The sequence below is a fragment of the Solea senegalensis genome, linkage group LG14 (genome assembly GCF_019176455.1).
Source record: "Solea senegalensis isolate Sse05_10M linkage group LG14, IFAPA_SoseM_1, whole genome shotgun sequence".
NCBI classification, from domain to species: Eukaryota; Metazoa; Chordata; class Actinopteri; order Pleuronectiformes; family Soleidae; genus Solea; species Solea senegalensis.
The window spans coordinates 15,894,555-15,919,246 of record NC_058034.1 but is presented as its reverse complement, the minus strand read 5'-3'; the positions used below and the strand labels follow the sequence as shown (position 1 = coordinate 15,919,246).

Below are 24,692 nucleotides of genomic sequence, written 5' to 3'. Positions count from 1 at the left end.
ATTTTTCCCAACCCTCAACATGAATGTATGGAAAGCCTCGTCTGCTTGTAATTGCAGGCTTTCAGAGAGGCGGTAACTCTATACTTAAAGTTTCACGTACAAGTACGTCATTAGATCGTAAAGTTCACATGAGAAAAGCTATACTGTGCGCCTAAATACTTGCCACCGAGACAGAGGATGACGTGCGGACACACACATTTTCTCTCTCTCGCACACACACACATCCACTATCTTTTCATTCTGACTGCCAATCACCTTTAAGGCATAAACTCTGAGTGCTATTCGAAGTGGTTATCTAATTTTGCGGTCACTCTCTTTGCTCACCTGGCCCTGCAAGGAACGAACTGTTAGACGTAGATGCAAATTCATTAACCAAGCACCAGACAGATTGGCGTTGGAGGTCGACTAGTTCAACAGTTCCTATCTTCCCTTTCAGTTCTCTTCACATTTGGCTGTACGACCTCCCATAAGATCACTATGCTGAGGTTGAGGAGAAAGCAAAACTTATAATAAAGTTACCACATGCACACACATGAAAGCAAACTTTGATACGGCAGGCAGTGCAAAAATTAAAATTAAAATCCACAGACACAACAAACCTTTCTGTGTTTTACTCCTGAAAAAGCACAGACTAGACGATCCAGTCAAGACGCAGGACCACACACTTGTGTTTAATCAAACAATTTCACTGAGGAGATTCCAGGGATTTAGTTCTCTCACAGAAACGTGCGTGATTTAACAGTTAGTAGCTGTTGTGTGTGAGATGTTTTGTGCTGAGAAACACTGTAGATGAAGTCATGGCTGAGAAGACGGAATCAATTTACGGTTCTAAACAAAAGTACATGGTCAACTCGCTCTCAGTGATTATTGCGGGGTTCTGCTCACGCCCCAATCATTGTTCAGTTGTAAATACTGATGTGTTCAATGACGTTGAAATCGTGTCTGTTAATCCCTCACACTACAGGATCATTTGGCCAGATAATCTCTTCAAATCAGCCTAAAATTGGAAGGCACCCATGAGGGCCGGATCGCGACCAAAATCTGGCCAATTATCCTCTAATTTGGGGACGGGGTGTAATGCTCGACTCACACGTGCACATCGCTTTAATTCTTCACACTTGGTTGTAGAGGTACCTATCGCAGGTTAGGAAAGCAGTGCCTGTCATAGCTAACAAGGTAGCCAGAGCTGCTAAAGTTGACGTTGAAGTGCCGTTGACGTTGAAGTGGCAATGATGTGATGTCCACTATGTCCGTCATTGTTGAGTACACTTTGTCCAACAAAGAAAGTGCCAGTAAACAGCCTTGTCAGAGAGCTCCATTTGAGCCATGAAGCGTTTGAGCGTGTCAAGTTAAACCTGAAACTTGAAAAGGTGAACAGTTCTCAACATCTGATGAACGCATTGTCGGCAAAGTGAAGCAAGGGACTCTCAGTGTGGGTACAGCAACACCTGACGCAGATCCCTTCAAGGCGAGTGAGATGCATTTCCATTGAGTAACTGTGTAAGTGTGAGTCACGTGTCATGTCCCTGCTGTGTTTCAAGGCCCAGGTAAAGATGTAATGAACAGGCTTATTTTTTAGTCCTTGTTTTTCCAGACTGGAGGAGCACGGCGATCCAGTATGTGAATGATCATTCTCCAGTGGCTTCAAGAGAATGTGCTTTTTTGTTCCAGTATACTATGTCTCCATTGTGTCCTTCTTGGTGGTTTATTGTTTTCCGTCAGCGACACTGAACCCATTCAAGATTAAAAAGCCTATCCCTCAGGCAAATCACGATTTCTAGGAACTTTTCTTACAACACATCAAGGGTCCAGTGTGTAACAGTTAGGAGGGTTTAGTATGTTTGTAAGTGAATTGCTCAAAAATAAAAATAGTATGGTTTTCATAGACTTATAATAAGACTTTTATTTGTACTTTACACAGGCTGACCTCTGTTCACATTTTTAAAGCAGAGGTTTACTATGTATGCAAACAAGGGAGAATGGCTCCTCCCACATATATCCTATAAACCGACAAAGAACAATTTGTAAAATGGCTGAGAGTCTTTTTGCCAGTGTTTCCTGTGAGTGGAGGAGTCCTCCATTTGTTGCAATACGCAGGCTCACCATTAGATGTCACTAATTATCATACAGGATAAAGCGGTAGAAAATGGATGGACGGATGGATGGATGGATGGATGGCTTCGCTGTGCACATCAGTGAGAGCAACACCATTGGGACACTTGCTCTCACTGCTAACATAGCTTTCAGCAGGGACAGGGGAAAATTACCAAGATGCTAAAATCTACATCAGCAATATATAGAAAATATGTTTACCACTTGTTCCTACTATTGACAGCCTTTATTGGCTAAAACCACACCAGAGTCCATAGGGAAAATCTGTGATTTTACTTCATAAAACACAGCATTTGTTAATCCACTGCTACCTCCACCAGTAAGTTCAAATGTGTTATCTGTGTGTGACTTGAAATTCGTTTATTTGGATTTTACATGACACAAACTTAAAAATAACTCATATCTGTTTCCCTCTGAACATGCTGGCAGCCATGTTATTACTGGTTCAGAGAAATAGCAGGTGTATTCGGCAAGGTCAGTGTTGATGATGTGTCAATACTTCGTACAACCGCGTGCTTCGAAACACTGAGTGATCCTGCTAAGCTGTGCTGACCTGGTGTCACCGTGTTACACAGTCCAGGAAGATGATCCACTGATCCATGATCGTGTCACAGGGCTTCAACTGAATGGGACACAGCCATGGAAACTCCAACCATTATGCAAAGGTTTATCTATTTCTCCTTATACTTCAGGGTTTTCAAGAAAATGTCCTTTTGTAGATATTGCTCTGGGTCATAATCTGTTGTTGACATTTCTCGACTTCAGCATGTGATGTTTGGCTCGATAAATGCATTAGTTCTTTGCCGTTTATTATATAAGTTCCGTCATTTGCAGCCTCTTATATAAGGGAGAGTGATTTGTGTTTTGTGTCCTATTATATGGTAATATGTAATGCATCAGTCACAAGGCATGTGGCTCTGCTGGTGTTGTTGTGTTAGATCTATTTTTAGTTTTAGGTTTTTTTTTAATTCAGAAGACACACATTTGCACTGCAGCCTTCTGACAACAAGTCTCTTTAAAGAGAAAATGAGACAATTTGTGTTTATGTGGTTGTACATAATGCAGCAGTAATGGCAGTTTTCCACAAGAAAACATTTTTGATTGATTTAGCATATAGTCTTTTTTTTAACTGCGTACATAAAGATGTATTCAGCCTGCATAAACAGAATAAAAAGTTTCTTGAATAAATAAATCTCTTAAATGATTGACTGTTGTTTTTCTTTGCATTTAATTGTTTTGTTTGATATTGATGTCTGTTTATTCACATGCATAATTATAGTGTTTTGTATTTTTGCCTTAGCCTCACAATAAGCTGTTGTCGACAGACACATTTAGAGCAGGAGTTGCTACATAAAGTGCTGCATTCCATTTTCGGTAACCAATGCTCACTGAGGGATTGAGAATAATGGAACCCCACCTGACAACGCGCTGACACACTCTGTGCCTGAATAAAAAGCCCACTAATCCCGTAAGCCAATAAATGCAGGACACAGACACAGAGATGAAGGACAGAAGTCAAACATAGCAGCATGAGCTGTCTCAGAAATATTGTGTGGGCATATCCACCCTTCCTATTTGCACTACTGTGACAGAGCACACATGCTGACATTGAGCTGTGCATGAACAGACAAAGACGCAGGAGTGAACGAGGTGTTTTCTTTTCGACACTCCATCTTATTATTGACTACTAAATCTAGAGTGTCCCCAGGCACGCACATCCAGCTTCAATTAACACAGGGCACCGGGCTCAACTCAACAAAATAATACAATTTAGCTATTGTTCATAGATATTATTTATATGTATTTATTGCAAGAACGTAAGACTTCATTTTAACTTTAACGACAATTATTTCTAATATATATTTATTGATTGAAAATATATGTAGTGCTACTGTGCTTTTTATAATTATTATAGAGTTATCATGATATGCAAACACAGGTCTTTTTTTGGTTGCAATTGATTAGACAAGGCTCTTATTGACTGCCCACTCAAGAGGTTTATTAAATGATGTGAACCTACGTAAAAAAAGATAAACTTCAGTAAGTTATGTGCTGATCTTTATCTCTCTCTCTCTTCTTTCTTTCTTTTTCCCTCTCCATCTTGTGTGTCGTCGGGCCTTTATCAAGCAGTGGCTTCTAATTCCTTAAGTGAAATCCTCTTAGGATCTGGGCTCTATTTCTGTTTGGTCTATAGGGGTCTTTTTTGAAATCTCCATTAGACCTAAGCTCATTGGCTGGAAAAGACACACGCATGCACACAAAAACACACACCATCCAGCAACAGATAGCTCACAGTCGACCAGAGCAAGGTTAGTTACAGACGCAAAGGGAGGACTTCACTGTAATAGCGAGAGGTAAGAAAATCTCCAATAATTCATCTTATTTGGAAATAATTGTGTAAAATCAGCTAAATAGATCTGTGTCACAAGTGTGCTGTAAATGAGTTTATTTTATTTTATTTTGAATTGGTGTAAAAGAAGTTTAATTCAATTAAATTGGCCTGTATGTTTTCACATGATTTTAAGACTTATTATGGGGGCCATCTTGATTTTTCATGTATACAATTTTACATTATGATATCGGGCTTCAAATAAAATCAAAGGTTTTACCAATTCTTTTCTTTTCTAAAAGCCCAGGCTTCATCAAAGGCAACAGACAAAGAATTCTTTCTTTCACTGTTGAACTTAGTCATGGGTCTGTGACCAATTGAAGTCAGCTGTTTACAAGAGTTTATTGTCTGTCAGAAGCTCAGACAAGGAGCTGAAACATGTACATCTCCATTTATAACTCGCTGGCTCATGGTACATGACAAATCTGTACTTGTGGAGTTGGGGGGTTGTGGAAGCCACACACAGATCATCAGACCTGATCAGCATAGCAGCTCCAGGCAGGAAGGAAGAAGACTTCACTAATTGAGACACTGAGGATTTAATCCAATGAAATATTGGCTCTGTGTGCATCACAGGAGCTACAGCAACCACTGCGAGACCAAAATACACTGCATTTAATCCATTCAACACATTTTTGTCAGTTTTTTTTCCCCCAAAGAAATGAAAACATCCTCAAATGTCATTTCTTAATTTGCTGGGGCATTTGTGCCATTGGGGGTGGGGCGGCTTTGAGAAGACAAAATCTGAATTATTTGAATGTGTAAATGTATGACACATTGTTTTATAACATATAAATAATATGCCATGTGCATGAATTCACATATTAAGAAAAAAGAAATAATACTAGTAATAGAATTAATAATGCGATTTATTCATCATTTAGGCACTTATTTTCAATGCATTTTCAATATATATACACATATGTGTATATTCGTTTACACAATAACTGAGAGCCAGCGTTTTAAAACAGGCCTACTGCAGAGCAGTAATCTTCTTCGACTGCATTAATCTAATTAAATATCACACTACTCACTTATCCATGTATCCAATTGCTCTTTTCACTGTGCAAAAATGTACTTTTTTTAAACTCGAGTTGAGAACGGTTAAGAACAGCTATTGTAAAAATAGGGCAGCACATATCATGCAAATCATATCAAATTCCATCAACTCATTCTCACTTTCTTTTGTCTCACAGGGAGTTAAACCATAAAATGTCTGACAAAATGATTGATTTGGATGAGACCGTGACCCACACAGGTGAGTAGAATCAGTACAGTGATAAAACCTGCTCGATCGTGTTTGTGCTTGTGTGTCACATGGGTTTGATTCAGTTATTGGCCATTGAGGGAATAACTGTACATATATATATATAAACTTCATAAAACGTGATAATATGTTCTGTGCACAGAGGAATAGGCTCTAAAAAAATACACGGAGGACCAAAACAGTCTTTCTGACTTTTGTTTCACTGGGGCTTTAATCTTTTTCTGATGCAACACTGGTAATCAGTGAACATTCCAAGAGGACGGGATGAAGCTTTAATCCCACACATTCATGCAGGACACAGTATCTTAGTTCTGTAAGAGATGAGAATGCTGCTTCATGAAAAAACAGCAAAGTCTAGGTCTAAGTCTTTGGGTTAAAAGATAAATTATCTGATAAATGTCTTCTGTAAACTTGCCTTTTAATAAGATTGTCCTTATTATTGTTTTATTTAATTTGTTATTTATTATATATTATATTTGCTTTCACATGTTTTTCACAAAAATTTATGATAATAATTATTTTTCATATTATTGTTGTTGTTTTGAGCGCAAGTGCGAAGGACCCTATTGTCACTGAAGGAGTGGTTGTTATTATAACTTCATCTATATAGCACTTTCCTAAACTGTTCTAAATTTGCAACATTTACCCAATTTTATAGCATTTAAAATGCAAAAATAATTGTTGTTTTAATTCAATTAAAAAAAATTATAGCAAAGAATAAAACTTTATTACAATAAGGAGCTTGTGGGGAAAACACTGCTTTCTCAGATTGACCTAATGTTTAATGATACACTTAATCAAGAAACAAATACTACATTTGCACTGCAGCCTTCTGACAAGTCTTAAATAAATAAACAATGACAAACCGGTAATATAAATGTTATTTGCCTTCTCCATAGGTCCTAAAGGAGTCATCAATGACTGGCGGAGGTTTAAGATGGAAAGCATGGACCAGGAAAGCTTGCCACCTGCGAAAAAAGAACTGCTCAAACAGATGTCGTCCCCCAACAAAATCAAAGATGACTCTAGAGCCAACCTCAACCGCAAGGTTCGAGCCATACAGATTATAGATTCTGTCCAAACCGTATCTGTTTGTGAAACAGATCTCCAGAGACTTTAGAAAATCTTTTCATAATCAATTAATCTGTTGATTATTTTCTCGATTAATCATTTGGTCCATAAAATATCAGAAAACCTTGAAAAATGTTGATCGGTGTTCGTCAAACCTGGAAATGATGATGTTCTCAAATGTCTTGTTTTGTCCACAAACCAAAATGATTAATTTTTAATGATTTCTTAATGAAGCTTAAACAACCGTAAATCTTGTTTTAGTCATGAAAAGAGCTTTGAAACGATTAATCAATTATCGAAACAGTTATCGATTAATTTAGTCATCGATTAATAATCAATTCATCAATTAATTGTTTCAGCTGTAGTCTAATTATCTTCTCTCTGTTTTCTTTTTTCTTTTTTTAGATGAGTGTCCAAGAGTATGAACTTCTCAAGGAGGAGGATGAAGGATGTTTGAAGAAGTACAGGCGTAGGTGCATGCAGGAGATGCATGAAAAGCTCAGCTTTGGGCCCAGGTTTGGTGGCGTGCACGACCTGGACAGTGGAGAGGCCTTCCTGGAGGTCATCGAGAAGGAGCATCACAGCACAGTGGTGGTTGTCCACATCTATAAAGATGGAGTCGCAGGTTGTGAGGAGCTTAACAACTGCCTGGACTGCCTGGCCACCGAGTACCCCACTGTCAAGTTCTGCAGGATCGATGCAGTCGCATCCGGTGCCTCAGAGCGGTTCTCAGATGAAGTTTTGCCTACACTGCTGGTATACAAGGCTGGAGAACTACTGGGGAACTTCCTGGCCTGCACACAACACCTAAATCAAGAGTTCTTTGCCACTGATGTGGAGGCTTTCCTTAACAGCTACGGCCTGTTACCTGAGAAGGAGATGCCTGGTGTGGGAGATGAAGAGGAAAATGATGTAGAGTAAACACATTTTTGTCTGCTGAGGAATGAAGGAAGCTGTTTTGGATATAGAAAGACTATGACGTAGGAGAAGTTTGTTTCTTCACAATGATCTGTAAATAGATTTTACATCCATTCGGTTGAAGAGATCTTATTTTCTCGTATGGAACAGGTAAGGTGAGTATATACAGAGTGATTAAACAAAATGGCAGTATTTTACAAATCCCTTCTTTACAGAAGAGTATTAGTGCCACATGTAAACAACAACCAAATTAAATAGCATGAATTCTGACAAAAAAAGGCAAATTCAAGTCAGAATGTTGACTTTAATCTCAGAATTCTGAGATAAAAGAAAAAGTCAGAATTCTGAGATAAAAGAAAAAGTCAGAATTCTGAGAAAAATTCTGACTTTAATCTCAGAATTCATTCTGTTGTATTTATTTATTTTATATGTGACCCTAATACTCTTCACCACCAAAACAACAACCTAAAACATTTAACTGAAACTATAACTCAAGAGTTTTCTGTTGTATTGATAGCTAAAATGAAATGCTGTATGTACATATAAACGTGAATGTGTGGACTTGTTTCAGCAAGATCCACCTGTGCAATGTATTTATAAATCCAGGGTTGGTGCAAAGAGACTAATGTGATATAGTTAAAATGTATTTAAGTTCAAAAGGAAAAAGATCATTTATAGAGCTGAATGATACAGGGACTCTCAGGACTTAAGAGGCCAAAAGCACTGTTGTGGATGTGGAAACATTGTGTGTAAACACATTTTCCAGCTGCTCAGTTCAACATGCTTCCTGAGCCAATGTAGTGGGAGTTGAGATTCTGTGTGGAGGGAATAAAAATCCTCTTGTGAGCCTCTAATAGCTAAACATCATCAGAGAAGGAGTTATCATCATGTTTGTGTATTTTATATTGTGAAAGCGGGAGTCATGGAAATAGAGGAAAATTAAACTGTGAGTTGCGCAATTTCTTAGTGCAATGTGACTCAGCCACAACCCGTCAGCACAATGGTCAACATCATTGTTATATTACTATTATTACATTGGATTTTGCTATGGATCTTTTTCACTATATGTTTTAGATTCAATCAAATATACATCACAATGTCCTGAGTAAGAAAATAATAAAATCACATGAAAGAGTAATAATATTTTTGCTTTGCCATTTTATTCATTTATTGCTGCTGATTGTCCCCTTAAACAAATGCTATGTTTTTATTTGAATGAGGGCACAATGTTTGTGTGTGTGTGCGTGTGTGTGTGTGGAGGTTTTATTAGTTTTGGATGTTTCATTATTAAAATGAGTTAGTTTTAATTCGTTTTAGAGCAAGTTTGCTAGTTTTTATTTGTTTTTGTAAATGCTTAGTTTTAGTTTTTATTAGTTTTAGTTTTCTGTAATATGGAGTATGCAAAAAGGTCATAATAAGTATTGTGTCATCAAAAAAAAAGTGAAAAATGTGCATTGTTTTGATGCAGTTAATGTGCCATGAAAAAATCAAATAGCCAACAGATTAAAGACACACATGAACATGACATAAATAATAAAAAATAAGCCTCAGGAGACACATCACATTGTTTGTGAGCCAGGAGACTCAGGGAACTCAATCTTAACAATGAACCCAATAAAAGATGAGAGATTTGATTCACTTAGTTGAATCAATTAACTACATAACAAATGTTATGTTTAACTTGCACAGTCTTATGTCCCACATTTATTATGAATGACAATACAAACTTTCAAAATTGCCTGCAGAGAAAAAAGAAATACACTTCATATGAACCCAAAAGAATTATGTATGAAATGAATTTACAAAGACAAAAACTAATTTTCCACTACAATTTTAATTAGTTTTAGTTTGTTTGGTAAACACACAATTCAGTTTCAGTTAGTTTTCAATTTTAGTTTTCGTTATTTCGTTACTTTTAATTAACTATAATAACCTTAGTGCAAAATAAAATTAATCTGAAATGGCCACACACGCAGAACTTCATCGCAAAAGTGTGTGTGAATCTCAAGTTGCAGGAATATTTCGACTGCAAAAGTACAATAACACATGTATAGGTTGTAAGAATTAAAGTTGCGTGACTTCTCTTTGACATCAAAATTTCCACCTCAACATATTATACGAAAACAGAAGCACCAAGGGCAGAAAAATGCCGCGACAGGACCTCCCTCCTCTCTCTCTCTCTCTCTCTTGCTCCTGCTGAAGCAGGCTATTGCATGTTACAGTAACCTCTGTTAGCTTTAGACCTGCCTTCCTTGTGACCCCAGTGAGCTGTAGACAAGCCAAAACCACAATATAAAAGCAGGTTGTGAGTACTTGTGGCACTAACCCACAGTTTTTTTATGGTATGAATTAAATTGAGTTGCCTTATTTCTGTAGAAACGATCAAAACACATTACCACACACACACACACACACACACACACACTGCTACAGGTATGTGTTCAATATTGACTTTCTAAATTTGCACACAACAGCTCTGTAACTGTTGGAGTTGTCCTTCATTTGTCTCCAAGATAGTCATGCAACAATAGTTATGAATAATTCTAAAATTAGACATTATGCTTTATCGTAAATTGTAAAAAAATGGTAATTTGAGGATGCCTAGTCCAGAGATTTTCAGTATATGCAGAGGTCACGAGGCCAATCCTCCGGCAAGATTCCAGTTTTCGTACCAACAGCATTGCTAACACTTTGGCATCATATACACTGTTGGGCGTAAACCCAACAAAAAGTGTTTTAAAAATACAATGTGGCCATGGGTGTAATGGCAGGCGGTGTGCATTTGCATCTGTTTCAGCCTCACAGTGAAAAAAGGGGGTTATTTTCACCTTGATCTGGCCGCTAAATTGAATAGCGTCATGTGCAGCGTGCCAGCTTTATGTCTTCGCAAATGCGACTTCAAACGCATTTTGCGGTGGCTACATCATTATTTCTCACAAAATACTTTTTTTACATATTGCCTGCAAAGGGGCTCTTTACCTCAAATTAATCTATATTCAACAGCTAATGCAGTGTTACACGCTACCAGCGATTTCTCTGAGGACATTCGTACGTGTGTTTGTGTTGCCACAGTACCGCGTCTGGCATGGCTTGCATAGCCTCTAGCGGGCAACACCTCGTTTTTGCATCGTAGCGTGTCTAAGGTTTATCAAAACACATTTTGAGACCTCCCACAAGAAACTCGCGAGCATATGAGAGGTTTTCTCGAGGTGCCCGAACACGACCGAGGCTATAACCCAGTATGAAAAAAGTGACAGGCAATTACAAAAAAACAATTTTCACCCTTCAGACAGTGCATACTTGCCACCACCGGCACACAAGTTCACAACACCCAAAGCTGCCTCTGCAATGGAACATGCCTCTGAGCTTCAGCCACATACAGTACTGTATATGTGGCATTATTCCAGTGGGGTTCACAGAGAGTAACAGAAGCCACTGAGAGTCTGAGCGAGGGTATGAGAGAAGATTCACTGCTTCAGCCCATCTTTGAGCATGGAATAAACAAACTATACGCAAACATGAATCACAATATGGGCCGGTTTGTATGACTTTGCAGCACAAAATACTAAACAGTGACTCAGCTTCATTCAGCTATTTCAGTGAATTAGCAAGGAAAGTCTGGAGAGCTCTTGATTTGACTCATTACCTCGTTTGAACAAATGTTTACCTCAGTGTTTACCCCTTCAGATGACCAGCTGATACCACCCCCATTTCTGACGTTCAATTTACTGTTCAGAGAACTTTTGTGCCGTTTTGTGTTTGGACTCTTAGAAAGGCCAGCTGTCACGCTCTACTTCACCAACATAACAACCACTGAGGTGACGCCGTGACACGGCAGTGGAGACCATCGGTCCATCTGCCCAAATATGGACAGCGGATGTATGAGAGATGCGCCCACTGGCTGTCATCATCAATTAGACTGTATTTTGGTCACTTTGTTTGCATATTCCTAATGATTCATGATTTTCAGCGTTATTGTTTGGCTTATTTTCTGCTGATGACATTAAACGTGAACGCATGTTTACAAAAACAAACTCCTGAGTGGGAAGAGTGGATGTAATGCAACCATTACATAAATAGAGAATAGCAGTAGAATGGAGGTAGTAACGTAGCACAGCTGTACATGCTGTAGTAAACAAAGCAAAAAAATTACAGTGCAGATGCAGCCACACATAAAAAAAACTACACTTATAGGTTCATCTTAGTCTGGATGTTCTACACAGGATGACTTTATGCATTTTAATGAATGGACAAATGCAGAGATGGAGGGAGCATAGTGTGGCTTTATGAAAATGTCTGCATTATTACACACTTTAAGTTCTTTTGTGGTCCTGTCACTTTGTAAATGACAAATTACTGTGGCTCTCGTTCAGTGCTGTAGAGAATTTAAATAAGGAAATGATTTGTTGGGAATTATCACACCTCATCCTCCTCAAGCACCAGAGATTATAATGTCCATGCTTCAGGGTTTCACTTTATGAACATCTAACGTGAAGATTAAGAGTTTAGCGCAGCAACGCTACTATAGGTTACTCTATATTTTGGTATCCTAGCGTGACAGCCAAGTGTTTAAAAAAAAAAATTATCTCTGCTGCCTGAAGCGAACCTCTGCCTTAGCATTTCTTGTGTACGTCAGTCTTTTGTCTCCCAGAAGCATCACCTTGGTTATTAATCAATAAACCACTGAGGTATCTTTCAAAACTGGTCCAGACAGAGTCTGAATACCTTTCAGGCATATGTCATGAGGGACAGCATCAGTAAATGACTGAAATTGAAATTGTAGAAGCGATTAAAGCCTGCTAGAGATTAGATAAAATGTTTAAGTTGATTTTTCACTGAAAAAAAACAAAGCTTTTTTTTGGATGTTTCAATAAACAGGGTATTTTATACATGGTCTGCAGCTACAAGCCCTACACAGATTTTTTATTTAACAGGACAATAATTTTGTTTACTATAGAGTGCAAAACTTTCAGGGTGATGAGAGGATGATAAACCATTCTCCAAAGCCATTTCAAATATAAAAAAAAAACAGAATGTTGTTCATTATTATTAAAGGTACATTTTAATTATAATTCAAATAATAGGCTAAATGTCGCTTTTTTACACATTTAATTATAGCCTAAACTATTCATATTGGGTAATTTATTTGAAGCTGAGGCAAGGCGGTTTATTTACAAAACAATATTCATAAACAAAGGTGGATTCAAGGTGCTGCACAGAGACTTAAAAAAAAATAACACCACAGAGACACAATTTGAAGAAATCAGTGCAAAGTAAAAAATAAAATAAAAAATACATTCAATACAATGATCGATTTGTTTATACTAGCATAAAATAAAGGAAAAGTGTTCAAAGAATGAAGGAGGTGAAAAGATTAGAAAGTAGTGAAAGGTTAAAAACTTTAAAAAGATGAGAGAAGTTAAAAAATTGAAGTTGAAGTTGTAAAAATAAGATTGGTATAAGTTCATTAAAATTAATACAAAATATATAAAATAATAATGGTATCACCTCAGATTTTGTAGAATAGTTTCGTTTAAAAGCACTTGTTGACAAAAAAAGTTTTCAAAACAGGCAACTGGTTCCAGCTTTTTGCAGCACAGTAACTGAATGCCGCTTCTCCTTGTTTCAGGTTTAACACTGGGTCTGATAAAAAAGGAGACCACACCCCAACGATCACAGACGTCTCCGAGGATTTGTGTTTTTGTTATGTATTGTGGGCAACAAAAACAATTTAAAAAAAAAAACCTGATTCTATCAATAAAAATCCCTGAAAAATGTTAATTATATTTGCTGTAAATTTACAAATTAGCACAAATAAAGTTGTGAGGATTCATAACCACTGCACTGCTACTATTTATATAGTATACTTAAGAGCTGTCAATACATTATATATAGCCTATAAAATAAACAATTTTTCTAAGCAACTTACTGTAAAACTGTAATGTAAAACTTTAATATTCCTTAAGATTGAACAGGAAACATCTGATGCGTGTGTTGACTAAATAATGGAGTCAGAGTGCACTCTGGTGGAGAGTGATGATAACACCAAATCATATATTCATTCATACGTTCATGAATTGTCTACTGCTTCATCCTCGACATGAGGGTCATGGGGCGCTGGTGCCAATCCCAGCTGACATAGGACAAAAGGCGGGGTACATATAGAGACAAAAAACATCCACTCACAGGATGGGTTAAATGCAGAGAAAGAAAAATTCACATAATTTAAAACTAAAGGTGTTTGCTTCAATGCGGTATGATAAACAGTTCACAATATAAGCATATTTATGATGTAAAATGAATCTGGTTAATTTAAAAAAATAAAAAAATAAATTAAAAAAAACAGACAAAAATAACAGGCCACATGAAATTGATGGGGCATGTGGCCCGCAGGCTGCAAGTTTGTCACCTGTGTCCCTGTCATATATTATTGTTGGTAAAATAAATAAAACTGCTTTTTTTAATATCTGATAACACAAAAGCCGACAGTTGTCAATATCTGATAAACAGCAAAAGGGACAGCAGTAAAACGTACATGAAGGACACTGTAGTCAATTGTTAAAGAACTACATTTCCCATGATGCTCCAGTAGCGTCGATGTCATCTCAAATCGGCAACTGCGCCTGCTCGACTCACTCTGGAAAAATGGCGGCACTGTTGCTGCAGGAGTTGGAGGCTTCCGAAATAGCTAAGCTCCCGAAAACAATTCAAACCAAACTCGAGAGGATTCTTTCCGATCAGCAGTATGAAATAGATTCATTGAAAGCACAACAGGAGCAATTTCGGGTTGACAGCGGTAAGCTCGTGTTTGTTGTTTGTCGTAATAGCCGCGCCAAGGTGTTTGGCTCACCGTGTGAGAGCATGTTGCCGAACGTCGGAAAGTTTACATGGTTTGCCTTTTAAGGCACACGCATATTAACCTCACATTGGTAATATTTATACGTCTAGTAATGGCTTTGCTGTAAAGTTACATGCCTGTTAATTATGTTGGTTTGGTCAAAACCACAGGTTATTACCCATAACCCGATGCTAATTCATGCTAAGCCCAGTAGCTTTCACGTCATTACGGCTCGATTCCTTTTGACACTACTAACACCTGCTAATAACTGTCTTCTCACATTCAAAAACAAAATGGCAATGGAATGGAAAAAAAACAACAATGTCCGTTATTCAAAGTTGACATTGCCTGTCTCCATGGTGTCCTTGGTCTGCAGGGAAAAACAACAACAAAGATGGTCTCTTCTGTCCTACAGCCCTTGAATTTTAACTTGTAGATAAAATATTTGTTTTATTATCTTCGCATCCTCTCAGTTTTTAAAATGTGTTTCAGTTTCCATTATGATAACACAAGGTCAGTCAATAATCCTCACCTTTTGTCAGAAGAACATTTCTATTTAAGAACCCTTTACGTTATGGCACGTGAAAATCTATGGAGTGTGTAAAAATGGGAAAATCCACCAATCTGGAATAATTTAAAGAATCAACCATACGTTTCTTTTCTTTTTTCGATCAATTGAGCCTACTTTTGTGTTGTAATTATATATACATACATGTGTGTATATATGTATGTGTTTGTATGTATATATGTGTATATACGTATATGTGCAGTAAAAGTATTTAAAATTTAATACACTCAGCCGTAGCAAATCATCTTATTTTCATTATCATGTCTGTCTGAACTGAACTGAACTGTTCAATTACAGCATCTTTTGTTTGTCTTTTCATTGACCTTCCTCATCCAGAACAACATTTCTTTGAAAAAGTGAGACAGCTTGACCAGTGCCAGGAAGAATTTCTGTCCCAGACCCAAGAACATAATAAACTCAAAGAAGAGTTTACCAACCTTGGTAAGAATGAACAAGTTCCACTATTATAACTTGGCTTGATGCAGCTTGTCAGGATTGTATCAGCCCACTTCATGATACTGATCTTTGCTTTTAGAGGACAAACTTAAAGCTGTGCGTGAGAAAAACGAGGAATATGAATCGGTCCAAGAGAGGCTGTCATCAGAGCGGGTAAGTGAAACAAAACCTCGGAATTTTTTTGTTGTTGTTTGTCTTATCACAGTTTATAACTTCCAAGTGATGCACTACCTATAGGGGTTATTTGGCTAGCCTGCATTTAAGGGGCGTCATGCAAAATTATCTAATGATTCTCTTTCTCTTCAATTTATCTGATTTTAACAAATCCCTGCCAACAATTGATCGTAATGCAATTGTTATCTTATATTTTGTATTGCCTGTAGCCATATATAGAGATAAATACTTTGGGAAATGCAACTTGGCCTCTGGAATTTACCTTTTTTTTTATCAAGCTTGTTGATCTGAGCAATGGCAGTGTTCATCTATCACCATGAGGTAGCTCTACATTTATGTGTAAGGCATTCTCAGACATCCTTAAATTAATGCATTTTTGTAGACTCTGCTGTCCAAAGCCAAAGAGGAACTGGAGGGAGAAAAGCGAGATCTTGTTCGAACTCTGGAAAGAAGATCCCTGGAAGTGGAACACGTAAATGGTACAGCTGAATTTGTTTGGACACAACAATTTATTTGTACTATTACTTTGACAGAGGACTTGTTTCATTCATGTTTATCCAACAGATGATTTAAGGCAACTTAATGATAAGTTGGTGGAAGTCAACTCCTCTAAGATGACCCTGCAGATGAAGCTGGATGAGCTTGAAGCAGCTGAAGTCAATATTAAAGTAATTCACATTGTTATCATCTCATTGATTCAGTATCTTAACACCCGCATTGTATGCAGTTTATCACTTATTACAGTCAACAGTACATGTTTCCTTAGTCTTTATAAAGTACTAAATGAAGTTGTGATGGTTTTCCATTACAGTACAAGGAGAAACGTATGGAGCAAGAGAAGGAGCTCCTCTCTGGTCAAATATCTTGGCTGAATGAGGAGTTGAAGGCAAAGAGTGGGGAGCTGCTGTCTCTATCCAGACAAAAGGGAAATGACATCCTGGAGTTGAAATGCATCCTTGAGAATAAAGAAGATGAGGCAAGTCTTATTATCTTTATTTGAACATACATGACTTTGTCTTGGCACTTCTAGGAAGTACTATGATTATTCTAATAGTTATTATTTGTGAAAATCAATATATAATAAAGCTGGATGTAATGCACAAATCTGTTCACCAGTAATATTAAACCCGAACAGAGATGATTTCTTTGGGCAGTTTACTCTGCAAACATTCATGATTCTTCCCAGTACCCAATACATTTTCCCTGGTGGTATTGAATTAGAGTTACTGTAAGGATCTTCTTTAATTTTTAATGAGTGCTATGATGTCACTTATCTCATGATATCTTTCTTTCTAATTTCTAGTTGAACCGACTCCAAGACCAAGTGGCCAGTTTGAAAAGTTCCAATGAGAATCTTCAGAGACAGAGTGAGGACATGATCGGCAAACTGAAAGATGTACGTGTGGTGTTTCTTACAGCCTACTTTGTTCTTCATTGTGACCCATGTTACAGAGACCAATCAAAATGTTTTCATTTTTTGTAGGTTTATGATTGTTTGTGTAAATGTATCTATGCATCTTTACTCATTTTAGGCCAAGGAACAACAAACCACCATGGAGGAAAAGTTCAGAAATGAGTTGAATGCCAATATTAAGCTTTCCAATTTGTACAAGGTACGTTCACGAGTGAAAGTGCACATGAAAGGTCACATACACAAATTTACTACCCGTTCACAGTAATTTCATTTTAATTCTATAGTGTTTCTGTTTCATAGTTCAGCAATAGATTGGAGAACTTTTTCTATTATTGGTGTTGTATGACAATTGTATCAACATCAAATGGCTGAAAGTAGAGAGGGCTCAAATGTGTTTGCATTATGTTAATTAAAAAACTGATATAATTTTCTATGTTTGCACTTCTATTTAATTATTTGAAGGTGCTTCGTGTTATACATAGACATTTTTGTCATTTGTATTAGCATATGGCTTTGTTTCTGATGTACTGGATTATTATTGTTACTACTACTTTTGGTGTTTTACTTGATTTCTCTCACTTGGCAAATAGCCTAGATGTTTGTCTGCCAATGTCTTGTGTTATTTATGGTTTCAAATGTTTGAATATCTGTGAATTTGTTTTTAAATGGTCTGTATTTCATTGACTGTAGGAAGAAATTTACTTAAATGTGACACTCATGCCCAAATATTTCTTCAAAGTTTTTGTTTCTTCTTCTTCTGTCAAGGTTTATATTCACTATGACTATTGTGCTTGCAGGGAGCAGCAGCAGATGCTGAGTCGAAAAGCAAAGAGCTGACTGGAGCTGTAGAGGAGCTCCATAAACTGTTAAAGGATGCTGGAGAAGGTTTGATACCACTATAAAATAGCCATAATTTGTATGTACATGATCATTGTTTAGTACCACTAAAATAAGACATTGATTTGTTCAGCTTTGTGGTCTAACTGTTTAATTCAATTTCAGTTGCTTGTTTTCCCAAACATTTGCATATTTTCTTTTCTGCCACAGCCAACAAGGCTCTTGAGGAAAAGATACAGGAGATGGATGGTGCCACAGACAAGACTGTTGCTGACCTAAAGGAGAGGATCCAGAGTCTAGAGAAAGAGTTGGACATCGCCAATAATCTGCTGAGTTCTAAACTTCGAGGTAAGATAGTTGTGTTGGAGTATTTTCTTTGTCACAATTTTAATCTTTAAAACCAACCCAAAGTCATGCTGAGATATTTATTTATCTATCAAATAAACAACCTGCAATCTGTGCTTTCCGTCTTCTGTCCAGGCCCTCTTGGTACATCAACCATGTTAACAGAAGAGCAAATGACAACTATGTCCTCAACAGCAGCTGCTGTGTCCAAGATCAAGCCTGATATGAAGCTGACGGAGGTTTGTGGAGCTCAATTTCAAATCACAAAAATTAAACTTTGATAACCTTAGAATTTAATGATATTGAGGGTAATGGCTTGTATGATTTGAAGCTTCAGTGCAGTCTAGAGCAGCGGAATGTTACCACTAATCAGTGTTAAGATATTTAATCTTACTGTTCAACCAACATGTAAAGAAGCAAAGTTTACCTGCTTTGATCCCCACTAAAGTGTGTGTGTGCCCACTGAAGGACCTCTGTCTTCTTCTTATGTACTTCACACACACATATGCTTTGTTGTGGGTTTAAAGCAACTGATTGTCCCTTTTCATATTTTTTTGTACAGAATATAAACATAAATGCTCTGTTATGAAACCACTTATTTACCATCCATGTAGAGAAGCAACATTTTCACCATTTTGGATGCAGCTTAATGACATACAGTACACAAACAGAGCTGGTTGATCTACACTCTTTCAATTTCTCCATCTGCTTCACCTCCAGCCTCAGAACATGATTGTGCTCCTCTTTGTGTTCTTCTGTCCTTCATTTCTTCATCTTTAGGAATATTAAATAGATTGGAAGAGGTTTTTTGCATGTTTTTGCATTGAGGTAAGAACTAGTTTTTGGGCAAAGACATCTAAGCTACCTGGCAAACCAAAGACAGTATTTAAGAAGCAGGTCCAGTTACTCACGAGTGAACAATAAACCAGTGATGGTTGAAGTGCTCTCTGGGTTTTTATAGCATTACAGTGTTTGAGGAAGAGTTATCCTGACCAATGGTCTGGTGCATCATGTCGAGCTTTAATTTTTAGACAGGCTTAAAAAGAATCCACAACTTTGAAAATTGAAATATTAAATTTTTTCATCTCCCTTTTCAGTTGTATACTGCATATGTGGAGAGCCAGGAGCAGTTGCAGTTGGAGCGCTTGGAGAACAAGCGAGTCAACAAGTATCTGGATGACATTGTGCAGGAAGTGGAAGCTAAAGCTCCCATCCTCAAACGGCAAAGGGATGAGCATGAGCGCATGCAGAAATCGGTGTCCAGTCTTTCTGCCAAGCTAGAGCAGGCTGTCAAGGTGCGTGATGCATGGATAGTGCATTTATCATGACATCAGGCATTCTTCATTCAAAGTCACTGCTGAGTTTTTGCAAATCAATGAATGTTTACTTCAGGAAGTACACCGTCTGCAGAGGGACTCTGATGAGGCCAACAAGTGCTCCTCTTTATTGGAAAGGGAAAATCAGAGATGTGAGCTGCAGCTGGCAGACATGGCTCAGCAGGTGAGTTTGTCTACTGGTTATTGTTATATATTGAACACTGTAAGCTATCTTGCAGAATGTTCTATGTATTAATTTCTACGTAATATCATTGCCTTCCCTCTAAGGTGCGTGTGCTGCTGGTAGAGCTGGAAGAGGCTCGTGGAAACCATGTGGTCCATGAAGAGGAGGTGAGCTCAGCCAACATCAGCAGTACATCAGAGGTGATCAGCCAGCATTTGGTGACTTTTCGCAGTGTGGAAGAGCTCCAGAAGCAGAACCAGCGTCTGCTGGTGGCCCTCAGGGACCTCAGTGATGCTCAAGAGAATGAGGAGTTTGAAGCCACTCGCAACAAGTATGTTTTTTAAGTTCTATCCACTCTACTAACTGCTACTGTGCAAATAAAAGTGATTGAGAAATAATCTTACTGTATGAGCATTATAGCATTGCTACAAAAAAACCATACAGTTTTTTTTGAGGTTTTCAAGCTTTCTCCCTGATAATGTTACAGGTATGGTGAGCTGGAGCAGAGTTTGGTGAGGGCTCAGACTGAGATCGAGTCCCTGAGGGAGCAGCGCAGCCAACAGATAAAAATGACTGAGTCCATTGTGAGGCAGAGGGACATGTGCCGTGTGCTGCTGGCTCAGGCAACTGGAGTTAACTTTCCTCCGCAAGGTAACAGAGCCAAGATGTAAAGCGATGCATAATAATTTTCATTTATCATGTTTAACATCTTCAGTTATGGTACAAGCAATTTATCTGGTTGCTCATTTTGTCACATGCTACACTAACCTGATCTTTCTAATTTTGATACATTTCTGTGCATGTTTCTTCTTCAGGTACATCACAGGATGAATTCTCCCTGACCTCCACTCCTCGACGGTCTCCTGCAACCACTCCCACCACAGGAACACCCACTGCTCTTGTGTCCATGGCAACTGAGTCTGCTGACGCTGTGGAGGCCAAGGCAGCATTGCGACAGGTTAGGAGATCATTTTTCAGTTCTTGGCCTGGTTTTGCTGAATTGTTATCATAATGTCATGCACTCTGGTTTCTCCTGTCCAGATTAGTTTTTTCACTGTATAACAGCAAAACTCTATGTGGACCAGTATTTATGGACATGATGTATACTGCAGCCACCTACCTCTCTCCTGAGCTTGGTTTATTTGTTTCCCTTGACCACCACTAGATGTCTGTATATTGACACATAAGCATTTATTTAAGTAGGGTCCCCTTACAAGATGGTTCACCTTTTTAGTAAAGATAATTGAGTGAGGTCAAAGATTGTAAATATTTATTTGATTAATCTAGATAGTCTTTTCAAGACTAACAGACAGTAATATCTATCACTGTTATCAAAAAATAATCTTGTTGGATCTGCAGTTGCAGGAAGTTTTCTCCAACTATAAAAAGGAGCGTGTGGAGTCTGACAAGATACTGACTGCACAGAGCGACAAGCTCCAGGAGCAACTCTCTGACCTTCACTCTCAGAATGCTAAAATATCCACTCAGCTTGAATTTGCCTCCAAAAGGTAAGAGCAAAACTATTCTGGATGATAATTGATTGAGAAGTAACTACTCTTATGTCGCTTGTGTAAAACAACGGTCGGCCATTGCCTAGAGTTAAAAGTTCACTAAAAATGACTTTCATCTTCATAATATCAGGTATGAGATGCTGCAGGACAATGTAGAGGGCTACAGGAAAGATATTGCTTCCCTAAGAGAGAAAGAACAGAAGTTGGCTGCTGCTGCACAGAAGCAGGAGCAGAATATCCACACTTTGAATGAGGACCTGAGAGCTGCCAAAGAGAAACTCACCATGGCAGAGGTTTGTCTTATTTCCACCTGGCTTTTTGGCCTCTGTGTGTGACTGAGTGTATTGTCTTACAATGGCATTAATACGAGGGGAAATGACGGAATTTGTGACTGTTTAAAGAATCTCAAATCCACCTTAACTTGTATCCTCTGCTTCTTAGAGCTACGCTGAGGGCCTGCGTAAGGAAAGAGACATGCTGAAGTTGGTGGAGTCCAGACTGACTCAGGAGAAAGAAACTGTCCAGAGTCAACAACAGAGCCAGAAGTTGCTGCTGAAAAACCTCCAGTCTATCCAGGTGATCTTTGTCGCTGCTAGCGTTAAACTCTGCTGTGTTGGACTCTGCTATGTCTAGGCCAAATTATTATTTTTCCTCCGTTAAAAGGGGGGATGATTGATAGATTGTGCCTCAAATGCTGTCACTTAAACATGTCACCTAAGAACAAGTGGGTTCATACAACACTTACTTGCATGAAGCCAACAATTTAGAATGCTAACTGATGTGCGCTGTTTTTCTCTAGGCCACTCTTGAGCGTACAGAGACTGACACACGCCAGCACCTCAACAGCCAACTGGAGAAACAGGAACGAGAGATCTCCCAGCTGCAGAAGAGGCTGGAGAATGAAATGGAGCAGCGACACGTTCTCAACAGAAACCAAGAAGTAAGTATGGTTTTGACTGGTCTCCTTAATTTTTTTAAGATTAGGATTTGTTGCTATTTTAGTACAATGGTATGAACTGAAGGTGATGGGATACCTTCAGAGATTGGTTCAAATTTGATTCAACCCTTCTCAATCATCACAATCTTTTGTTTTCCCTGTTTGCACATTATGTATCTACTGTGGAGTGTTTTGCAAAAAGCTTGATTTTTCCAGTGACCACAAGTGTACCACCTGACATCCTTGCTCTCTGGTGCTGAATGGAGTAAAAATGGAGATTAAAAGGACTTAAGAATTTTATTAGTCTGCTCTGCTCATGCACAGATCCAGGTAATGGAGGCAAAGAGACAACTGGAAACACAGGTGGCCTTACACCAGAAGACCAAAGAGTTACTGAATGCTGCTGAGTTGGAGCTCAATACCCTCAGACTAAAGCCAGGCAGCAGTGAAGCACGACATGCCCTCAGTTCCCCCTCCCCACCTAACATCAGAGGTTGGTATTTGCACACTTATAGAGAGAGAAAAATTTATCATGAACACACAATACACAATCAATACATAGGTACACATATGTGCATAAAATATTTACTCCTTGTTTATTAAAGCCAAAGTAAATAAAGCACTTCTTGTGGTATTCGTGATTGAAGTTTACTCCTGTATGGCTTCTTATACATTCATCATCTGTGAAATTATTGTTCTCAAATATGAATGTAACAAATTCACAAAAAATGCCCATCTCTTAAAAGTTTTGTCTTTTTACTCTATTCATTCCACAAGCAGTCTGTTTTCTTCTAATAATGACATTAATTTTGTTGTCACAATGTATCATTCACATAATCTGTTGATTGTCCCTGATTTCAGGCCTGCAGGGCTCAGATCAGGACAGGGAACACCTTCAGGCCCGCCTGAGGTCAGCTGAAACCCAGGCAGAGGAGCTGGCTGAAAGCCTTAGGGCAGCCACCTCCACTATGGAGCAGTACAGAGTCATGGCTCAGAGCCTGGAAGAGTCCCTTCATACAGAGAAGCAGGTGCAAAACAAACATTAACTGCTTACCATTGTTCCATCCGTCATGAACCAAGTCATTGCAAGTTGTTTAAATTACATTAACAGTGTCAACATGCTTTAGCAAATTCAATATTTCAAAATCTTTGTGTTTAACTTTTTCATCTAATGACTAGGTAACGGAGCAGGCACGCACAACCATCGAAGCCCAAATGAAGGAGGCAGAGGAGCGGCACCGAAAGATGGAAGAGAAGCTTTTGGAAACAGAGAAAGGGAAACAAGGCCTAGAAGAGCAGAACAAAAGAGCTGTAGCCTCACTGGAGGAACAGGTATACTGAAACCCCACAATTCTGAACTTTCTTGTCACCCCATTTGAACACTGGTGTTATCAATTTTTAGTTTCCATTGTAAAAATAAAGCAAGTCTTAACTGTTATCTTTTTTTCCCATGTGTGCAGATGAACAATCTAAGGAGAAGTTTAAGCACTGCCCAGGCAGAACACCAGGAGGCACTACAGCGAGCAACACTGATGGAGGCCCAGCAGCAGCTAGCTTTGCAAGACAGCCAGGAGCAGGTAAGAAGCTATTAAAATAAAATGATAAGCAACACCTGTCATAAATTAATCTCATCAGATCAGTTTAGCTTATCCTGATGTCAAATATCTAAATTTCCTGGAAAAGTGTGAAGTGAAGAAATGAGCTACGACGATATTTTTGTTGTAAATTTCGGATGTAAATTAAATCACTTAGATTAAGTATTATTATCCCTTTTCTGTTTATAAGGTTAAGCTGGCAGCAGAAGCACAAGATAAGTATGAGCGGGAGATGATGTTGCATGCAGCAGATGTGGAGGCCCTGCAGGCAGCAAAAGCTCAGGCTCTTCAGGCCGTTGAACTCAGACACCAGTTGGAAGAGAAAGCACAGAGAGTCAGCACTGAGCTACTGGAGGCCAGGATCTCCTGGGAGGAGCAGGAAAAGATCCTCAAGGTTGGTATAGGTGACAACCAATTCATTATATTTGAAGACATGTTTTTAAAATGTAATAGAAGTGTTGAAAGATCTTTATATCTTCTCTTATCATATAGGAGGAGATGTCAAAGATGGAGATTCGCTATGAGGAACTGCAGAGGCAGAATGCTCTCCTGCATGAGCAGATCCAGACAATGAGCAGCAAGATGGCTGATGGTCTGCAGCGAGCTGCCAGTGACAATACTTTGAACATCTCTTTGACTGAAGAGGGCAAATCTCAGGACCAAGTCCTTGAGATTCTTAGGTAATACATCTCCCATTATAGTGTCCTCCCACTTTCTTAATCTCTCTCACATGTTGACAGTTTGTAAAACCCCTGGTCAT

At 38.4% G+C, this 24,692-nt stretch overlaps 2 protein-coding genes across 3 annotated transcripts in view; both read left to right on the top strand.

Annotated features, from left to right (window-relative positions):
- Positions 1 to 4,366: 4,366 nt before the first annotated feature.
- pdcb (phosducin b) lies at positions 4,367 to 8,900 on the top strand. The gene is made up of 4 exons (XM_044043386.1): positions 4,367 to 4,466; positions 5,698 to 5,759; positions 6,668 to 6,816; positions 7,245 to 8,900. The coding sequence occupies exons 2-4, from the start codon at positions 5,714 to 5,716 to the stop codon at positions 7,758 to 7,760; spliced, it is 711 nt and encodes a 236-aa protein (XP_043899321.1). The 5' UTR covers positions 4,367 to 4,466; positions 5,698 to 5,713; the 3' UTR covers positions 7,761 to 8,900.
- A 5,492-nt stretch (positions 8,901 to 14,392) lies between these two features.
- The window catches only part of tprb (translocated promoter region b, nuclear basket protein), a 20,547-nt gene continuing 10,247 nt past the window's right edge, over positions 14,393 to 24,692 (top strand). For both annotated transcript variants that reach the window (XM_044043733.1, XM_044043732.1), the window contains exons 1-26: positions 14,393 to 14,553; positions 15,500 to 15,604; positions 15,699 to 15,772; positions 16,176 to 16,272; positions 16,358 to 16,461; positions 16,605 to 16,769; positions 17,097 to 17,189; positions 17,326 to 17,406; positions 18,005 to 18,092; positions 18,255 to 18,392; positions 18,525 to 18,628; positions 19,487 to 19,684; positions 19,782 to 19,889; positions 19,994 to 20,220; positions 20,377 to 20,540; positions 20,705 to 20,847; positions 21,249 to 21,397; positions 21,531 to 21,693; positions 21,842 to 21,976; positions 22,200 to 22,340; positions 22,662 to 22,830; positions 23,199 to 23,365; positions 23,517 to 23,669; positions 23,798 to 23,914; positions 24,123 to 24,326; positions 24,425 to 24,612. In XM_044043733.1, the coding sequence (XP_043899668.1) occupies positions 14,403 to 14,553; positions 15,500 to 15,604; positions 15,699 to 15,772; positions 16,176 to 16,272; positions 16,358 to 16,461; positions 16,605 to 16,769; positions 17,097 to 17,189; positions 17,326 to 17,406; positions 18,005 to 18,092; positions 18,255 to 18,392; positions 18,525 to 18,628; positions 19,487 to 19,684; positions 19,782 to 19,889; positions 19,994 to 20,220; positions 20,377 to 20,540; positions 20,705 to 20,847; positions 21,249 to 21,397; positions 21,531 to 21,693; positions 21,842 to 21,976; positions 22,200 to 22,340; positions 22,662 to 22,830; positions 23,199 to 23,365; positions 23,517 to 23,669; positions 23,798 to 23,914; positions 24,123 to 24,326; positions 24,425 to 24,612 (3,626 nt within the window). In that variant the 5' untranslated portion in view covers positions 14,393 to 14,402. The remainder of the gene's footprint in view (positions 14,554 to 15,499; positions 15,605 to 15,698; positions 15,773 to 16,175; positions 16,273 to 16,357; positions 16,462 to 16,604; positions 16,770 to 17,096; positions 17,190 to 17,325; positions 17,407 to 18,004; positions 18,093 to 18,254; positions 18,393 to 18,524; positions 18,629 to 19,486; positions 19,685 to 19,781; positions 19,890 to 19,993; positions 20,221 to 20,376; positions 20,541 to 20,704; positions 20,848 to 21,248; positions 21,398 to 21,530; positions 21,694 to 21,841; positions 21,977 to 22,199; positions 22,341 to 22,661; positions 22,831 to 23,198; positions 23,366 to 23,516; positions 23,670 to 23,797; positions 23,915 to 24,122; positions 24,327 to 24,424; positions 24,613 to 24,692) is intronic.

Coding starts and splice junctions, on each gene's coding strand:
- pdcb (XM_044043386.1), top strand. CDS start 5,714: ATGTCTGACAAAATGATTGATTTGGATGAGACCGTGACCCACACAG. Junction 5,760..6,667: donor TGAGACCGTGACCCACACAG/GTGAGTAGAATC, acceptor CCTTCTCCATAG/GTCCTAAAGGAGTCATCAAT. Junction 6,817..7,244: donor GAGCCAACCTCAACCGCAAG/GTTCGAGCCATA, acceptor TTCTTTTTTTAG/ATGAGTGTCCAAGAGTATGA.